Source organism: Monopterus albus, unplaced genomic scaffold (genome assembly GCF_001952655.1).
Source record: "Monopterus albus unplaced genomic scaffold, M_albus_1.0 scaffold545.1, whole genome shotgun sequence".
NCBI lineage: Eukaryota > Metazoa > Chordata > Actinopteri > Synbranchiformes > Synbranchidae > Monopterus > Monopterus albus.
The window spans coordinates 46827-54500 of record NW_018128425.1 but is presented as its reverse complement, the minus strand read 5'-3'; the positions used below and the strand labels follow the sequence as shown (position 1 = coordinate 54500).

The window sequence follows — 7674 nt, the reverse complement described above, 5'->3', positions numbered from 1 at the left end:
GCTGCTCGGGAAGCTGTGGGGGGCGGCTAGCTTGGGCTAAGCTACGTCTAGGAGGCTCCACACCAGCTACATGGGCATAGCTAGCTTGCCTATTCTCCATGGTGTGGAGCCGCACTTCTAAGTCTGTGAGCCTCGCCTCCAGTGCTGCTAGCATCTGACATTTATTACAAGTACCATTAGCGCTAAAGGAGGCAGAGGAATAACTGAACATGCGACACTCCGAGCAAGAGAAAGGAGGAGAGGAAGAGGGGGAAGCCATTGCTCTCGATTAAGCTACTAGCCAACCTAAAGTAGCAAGTTAAATTTGGTAGTTAGCAAGAAGTTCTGCAACACAAGTTCTTAAGTGGTGCAAGCGTATGTTGTCACTCAAAAATTCAGATGAACCTAGAAAATAGTGAGTTTAATTCCTAAACAATCTGGAAGCAAGCAAAATGCAGTGCAGGTACAGAAAACAGGAAATGAGTACGGTTTACCTTAGAGGCAGGAAACAGCAGTCCGTCAAAGGTTCCGCTGTGAAGTAAGCAGGCAGTCGCAAGCAGCACCTCATGGTGTTTTCTAGTCATTTACTGCTAATCTTGGGTAACTCTAGATTGGCTTTGCAGCCATCCTAAATCCAAATAGTCTGTAATTATTTTGGAAAGTTAAAACCTGAGAGGCAGCATGGTGGTGCAGTGTTGCCTCATACCAGGAAGGTTCCGGGTTTGAGCCCGGGCCGACATGGTGCCTTTCTGTGTGCAGTCTGCATGTTCTCCCTGTGCCGGTGTGGGTTCTCTCCAGGTATCCTAGACTCCTCACACAGTCCAAAGACATACAGCTTAGGTTGAGTGGCGACTCTAAATTGCCCATAGCACTGAGTGTGAGTGTGTGTGGTTGTGTGTCTCTGTCAGCCCTGTGTTAGACTGGCGACCTGTCCAGGGTGGACAGCTGGGATTGGCTCCACCCTCCCATGACCCTCACTAGGATAAACCGTATAGATAATGGACACAACACTGCCAGTGTTGTGTCAGTGTCTGTTTTCTCATCGAGATGTGTTTGCCCTAGCCTGGATCATAAGTTTATCCTAACCACAACCACCGAGTTGAAACCAGGTTTTGAACAGGGGAAACACATCTTGAACATTTTTTGACACAAGACTGGTCAGGAAGCTGGGACAGCGTTTTCAATAATGACAATGCCTCAAATCCTACCTGACAGGCTCGAGCCAGAATGTGAAAGTGGACAGCACGACAAATTGCAACAGCATTAATTAATCTGAATGTCTCCTCCATAAATAGGTCAACAACAGTATACAGTATGTACCAATGAAAAGAGATGTGTAACACTCTAAACAAAGTGGGTAATTGAGAAACCCCATATTTTATCTGGCATAATGCAGACATTGTAACTTCTCCAGCCTTACAACAATTCTCTCTAACATAACAGAAACAAGACATTAACAGACATGCAATGTGTGTTTTTTGTTTATTTTTTTTTTTTTTTACACTATTAGTTAAGTCCCTCCAAGTAGTGAAAACATTGCTCCCTTCCAAGTAGCTCCAAGGTTAGTAAATCCAATCGGTGGTCGCTGCGTCTTCCCCCACACGACCACATACAGTCCCATAGTTGTGAAACTAACTCCAACAGGTAGTGTAGCACCGACAATAACATCATGTGTCATTAATCCGCTAGTTAATCAGCAACACATCACAGCACATGCGGCAGACACACTGGACTCAAGCAGTCAAAACAAACAGGTTCTGTGCTCTGGGGGAATCCAGCGTTGAGCTGATCATTCACCGCTGCAGGGAGCTTCACTAGTGGCTGCCTGTAGGTTAGACCTGGTTAGGTAAAACGGTGAGTCCCTGAACAGGGACATTTCCAGACATATAGTAACCTCAGGCCCTGTATTTTTCCCCACATCCTCTGGTCACAGTGCAGCAGCAGGAGGGAAAATATATCCACAAAACCAAGCACAGTCAAAAATTATGCTTTTACGATGGCACCAGTAGATGTTAGGCTCACATGAATGTGCAACTGCCTGGTGATTATGACCATTCAAGGAAATCCTTAAGCTTTCATCAGATGATAATTCACTGTTGTAACATTGTAGATACTGTAAGTCAGAAAACAAGGAATAGCACCATGGGCACTTTAAAGACAAAACCATAGTTGCACGAAATATTCATATTTTTTTCAAATATTTAATGACTCTGAATATTTGAAATGTATTGCCCATCCCTAATGGATATATTGAAAGAGAGATAGATAGTCTTAAATGACTAGTTGCTAGTAGTTAGAACTTGGCTGTGTGCCACTGCTGCTGTTATAAACTGATGATCCTAGACTGGCAATAAACACATTAGATGCCTAAATTTGTACTTAAAAATAAATAAACCCTTTTTTTTAAATTAAAGACTAGCAATATTGTGTACAAGCTCATCTGACATGATTTTCTTCATGAGTGGCTTCAGTACAAATCAGTCCCTGGAATGTGAATGAATTAATAACAGTAAAGGGCAGAGACTTCCAGCCAAAGTCACTGGCTCCTCACTGGCCAATAGAGATGCAGTATTCCCCCTCCTCAGACATGAAACCAAAAAATATGAACCTGGAAAGGTTCTTGATTCGCAACCAAAGACTTAGGCTCTGCAAGCAAAAAACCTGTGCACCGAGAGCAAAGCTTTTAGGAGCACAACCAAAGCAGACAAACTGCAAACAAAGAAAAAAGTGGGTAAATTATATTTATATATTTTTGTTTGAAATGAAAATAGTTCTGATTTCAAGCACTTTGTATTTGACATCCACACTTTTTTTGGCTGCAAATAAATTTGTCTTGATTGTAGTACCAACGGTTTGCTTTCAAATGTGTTATATTTGATTGCAGAATAAAGAAACTGCAGATGAAAATTGCTCTAATATTGTACCTCAATAAAATTTGGTTGCAAAATGCAACTCATAACTCGCTGTTTGGACCCCTGTATTAGTGTTGTTGTAAATCTCTAGAAAGTCATAAGTACACAATATACTGAAGCAAAAATAGCCAACTACAGTGAGCATAAGGCAGGGGTGGGCAAACTTTTTGACTCGCGGGCCACAATGGGTTCTAAAATTTGACAGAGCCAGGAGCAGAAGGATGGAGTGTTTGTGTGAACTAATATAAATGACATATTAAAGCCATTCTATAAAAGGTTTTGGCCTTTAACAGGTAGCAAAGCATGAATATGCAAGGATTATTATGCAAATTATTCTCCAAATGCATTTTTTCATAGCACAATAGAGAAATAAACCTTCAGTTTCAGTGCAAACAGTGTTGTTGGTCTTCCTTTTTAGCCAGTGCATCAAAGTCTGGAATTAGTTTTGCTGTGGTTATTCTCAGGATAGATCTGAGGTGTCGGTCAGTTAACATGGATCTGTGACTGGCTTTGTTGATGTTCAGCTCCAAACAACGCCAGCATCTTCTGTGCCATCCTCTGAAGGTTTGGAAACGTGGCTTCATTACGTAAAGCATAAAAGTCATTCAGTTTAAGAGAGTTGAACTTCTCCTTTAAAACGGAGTCAGACTGAAGATCGAATTTGTGTACATGTCGTGTACACAGTGATCTTTCCCCTGTAGCTTCACGTTTAGCTCATTCATGTGTGGAAAAAATGTCCACAGCAAACCCAAAGTCACAAAGCCATTTCTTGTCGCTCAGCTTAGGAAATTCATCAGATTTCCCCATTAACTCCAAAAAAGTGCTCCTCTTTGAGCTCTAACACTTGTTGAAACACTTTGCCCAATCTTAACCAGCTGACACAAGAGTGGTAAAGTAAGTCCTGGTGATCTGCATCGGTTTCCTCCAAGAACGCAATGAACTGACAGTGCTGAAGTCCCCTTGCTCGTATAAAGTAACAAGTCTTACGACAGGATTCACGACATGATTAAGCGCCATACAGACTTACAGTCTTATGCAAAAGTTTAGGCACCCCTTGATAAATAACAGATTTTGGTGATTTTTTATTTGAACAGATGTTAACACAGTTTCTCTTGGAAATGGAAAAAATGCACAATATTTTCTGCAAACAGTGATGCATAGTTACTTCTTATGCCATAAATTGAACAAAAATAAAAAATAAAAACATGATTATGGCATGGTGCAAAAGTTTGGGCACCCTAAGAGTTCCAGAGTCTCAAAGTCTCTCACAAGGTATCAGACCTTAATCAGCTCGTTAGATCTGATGCACAGCAACAGCTGTCATTGGTAAATGCCAATTTCAAAGCTGTACAAATACTTTGACTCTTCAAACCTTGTGCACACACTTGTGGACACCCAGCAACCATGGGTTCCTCTAAGCAGCTGTGTAAGACCCTGAAAATGAAAGTTATTGATGCCCACAATGCAGGAGAAGGCTACAAGAAGATAGCAAAGCGTTGTCAGCTTGCAGTTTCCACAGTAAGAAATGTAATTAAGAGATGGCAGATCAGGGGAACTGTGGAGGTCAAGATGAGATCTGGAAGACCAAGAAAACTCTCGGACAGAACTGCTCGTATGCTGGTCAGAAAGACAAATCAAAACCCCCATTTGACTGCAAAAAACCTGCAGGAAGATTTAGCAGACTCAGGAGTGGTGGTGCACCGTTCCACTGTGCAGCGATGCTTGCACAGACAAGGCCTTCATGGAAGAGTCAGCAGAAGAAAACCTTATCTGCGTCCCCATCATAAAATCCAACGTCTGAAGTATGCAACAGGACATCTACAGAAGCCCGATGCGTTTTGGAAACAAGTGCTGTGGACTGATGAAGTTAAAATAGAACTCTTTGGACACAATCAGCAAAGGCATGTTTGGAGAAAAAAAGGAGCAGCATTTCATGAAAAGAACACCTTGCCAACTATTAAGCATGGGGGTGGATCTATCATGCTCTGGGGTTGTGTTGCAGCCAGTGGCACAGGAAACATTGCACGGGTGGAGGGAAGAATGGATTCCACTAAATACCAGCAAATTCTGGAAGCAAACATCACACCATCTGTAAAAAAGCTGAAGCTGAAAAGAGGATGGCTTCTACAACAGGACAATGATCCTAAACATACCTCGAAATCCACTATGGAATACCTCAAGAGACGCAGGCTGAAGGTTTTGGAATGGCCATCACAGTCCCCTGATTTAAACATCATTGAAAATTTGTGGGTAGATCTTAGGGAAAAGGCAAAACGAATGAGGTTTAATGATAACATAATTTAATAATATAATTTGGACAAGTTCGGCGGGCTGGATTAAAAAGCCTAATGGGCCGTAGTTTGCCCATGCCTGGCATAAGGTGTGCTATTGAGTGCATGTAGAGTCTACTGTTAAGAACAAATAAGAAGGCATGGGTGAATGTCAGAATATTTGTAAAAACTGCATAAGTTAAGACATTTCTTCCTGAACGCTTGGTAAATGAGGCCCAATGACCTATTGATGTATTTGTTAGCTGTCACTTTGTAGCAGCAGAGCCAAACGAGCTGTCTACAACTATCACTGTGAGTTTACGTTTTGTTAGTTTTTATTTACCTGAAAACATAGGGGATTTAATCCTGAGGCAGCTGTGCTGGCTCTCAGTGTAACAGAAGTAGTAACTGTGTTTCCTGTGGTTATTTCTCAGAATGGACTTTGATGACGAAGATGGTGAGGGACCTAGCAAATTTTCAAGGTGAGCACACTGAAAGCAGATGACACCAGGCCTGTCTGAAATGTTTTACAACTAGTTCACAAATATCACACAAATTCTGTCTCAAGGTATCTGCAGGCATTGTAAATAAAAGGTGCTGAGATGAAGAAAATGTAACTGAACTCATTTCTTTTTACTGTACTCTTTGGGTGAATAAATGAATTAGTTACTGTATCCCTGCACTATATCAAACTGGAACATCAGATCTTTTTTCTCTTTGGTGTTGAATTGGTTGCAGATGAGCTTAACGTTCCATTTAAAAGGACTTAAAAAGTCCTGAATTTGCCTTTGAGAACCTTACAGATACCATTATGCTTGTAACACTGACTGCTGCATGAACACCTCATGACTGGCTTTTTATTTTGCTCCATCAAAAATAAAATGCTTTGCTATTTATTTATTTTTTTGAAGAGGGTTGCAAGTCTTTGTCAGTGCATCTCAACTGTCCTCAAATTTATCTCAGTTGTTTCCCTTTGCTTTTGTTTAATACTGTGTAGTGTGTAAATCTGTAGGTTGTGCAGCAGTGAAAGTGCTTTATTTCTTGAGCTGATGTGAATTTTTTTCGGTGAGGTTGAGTGGTGAGAGTAGAGAGGATGAGCTGCTCTCTACTGGATACAAGAGGAACTGCATTTTTATAAATAGACAACAGCAATACATGAATGATCTATTTGGCTATAGGACAGTTTCATATTCATAAAGTGAAAGGGTTGGCCACTGTACATGCACATTTTGTATATGTTACTCCCATCAAATGAACAATTAACTGCTGTCTCCCATAGCTAGGAGTGTTGGCTCACCCTGCTTCTCAGTATAGGACATACAGTGATGCACAGCTGGACAGACAAAGTCAGCAAAGAGAGGAGAGATGACCAAATCCACAATATTCTTAGAGTGTTTAGGGGAAGGGGTTGTGGTGCACGACAGCTGAAATGACACAGTGGGACTCCTACAGTGAAAACCTCCACGCTGTAAATCAACAGGATATCATATGCATCATGCATCTAGTGTCCCTGTATTTTAATAAACACATTAAAGGAAAGTGCTTTCCTTACAGCCCATGTCTTGTTTTTTTAAATAGTTTGGATTATTTTTGCTATTGCCTTAAACCTGCAGATGCTGTGGTGCTGCTAGAACTGGTATCAGTATGGAAACAAATAATAGCTGCAATAATTCTCTCAGTGCACTAATTCTAAACTTTAACCACTGCTGAATATTTGCAGTGATTTATGGCTTGATTTTTTTCTTGAACAATGTAAATATTGTTTTATGTTCACTGACAACGTGGAAACTACCTGAATTTGTGAAAGCTAAAAAAAAAAAAAATTACATCAGATTTTGTGAAGTTGCATCACATGTAATGACCTATTTGAAACTTAAGAGGAAATAAATAAAAATTCATAAAGATGTTTTCCCAATTAACTTTTCCCAATTAACATTTCAATGCTATTAATTCAGTGTGGTATGTAAATTCAACAGTAAATATTCAGTGGTGGCTGTTTTATAATTCAGTATTTAGTTGCTTATGAGATTAAAATTTGTACTGCTCTGATTTGCTTCCACAGTCTATATGAGTACTTAAACAGTGAGACCACTTATACAGTGGGTACGGAAAGTATTCAGACCCCCTTAAATTTTTCACTCTTTGTTATATTGCAGCCATATGCTAAAATCATTTTTCATTTTTTTCCTGATTAATGTAAACACAGCACCCCATATTGACAGAAAAACACAGAATTGACATTTTTGCAGATTTATTAAAGAAAAACAAATATCACATGGTCATAAGTATTCAGACCCTTTGCTCAGTATTTAGTAGAAGCACCCTTTTGAGCTAATACAGTCATGAGTCTTTTTGGGAATGATGCAACAAGTTTTTCACACCTGCATTTGGGGATCCTCTGCCATTCCTCCTTGCAGATCCTCTCCAGTTCTGTCAGGTTGGATGGTAAACATTGGTGGACAGCCATTTTCAGGTCTCTCCAGAGATGCTCAATTGGGTTTAAGTCAGGGCTC

General features: G+C 40.4%; 1 protein-coding gene across 4 annotated transcripts in view; it reads left to right on the top strand.

Moving 5' to 3' along the window:
• The window catches only part of LOC109953103 (aryl hydrocarbon receptor nuclear translocator 2-like), a 67022-nt gene that overhangs the window by 13387 nt on the left and 45961 nt on the right, over nucleotides 1-7674 (top strand). For all 4 annotated transcript variants that reach the window (XM_020588502.1, XM_020588500.1, XM_020588499.1 and 1 more), the window contains one exon: nucleotides 5596-5643. In XM_020588502.1, the coding sequence (XP_020444158.1) occupies nucleotides 5596-5643 (48 nt within the window). The remainder of the gene's footprint in view (nucleotides 1-5595; nucleotides 5644-7674) is intronic.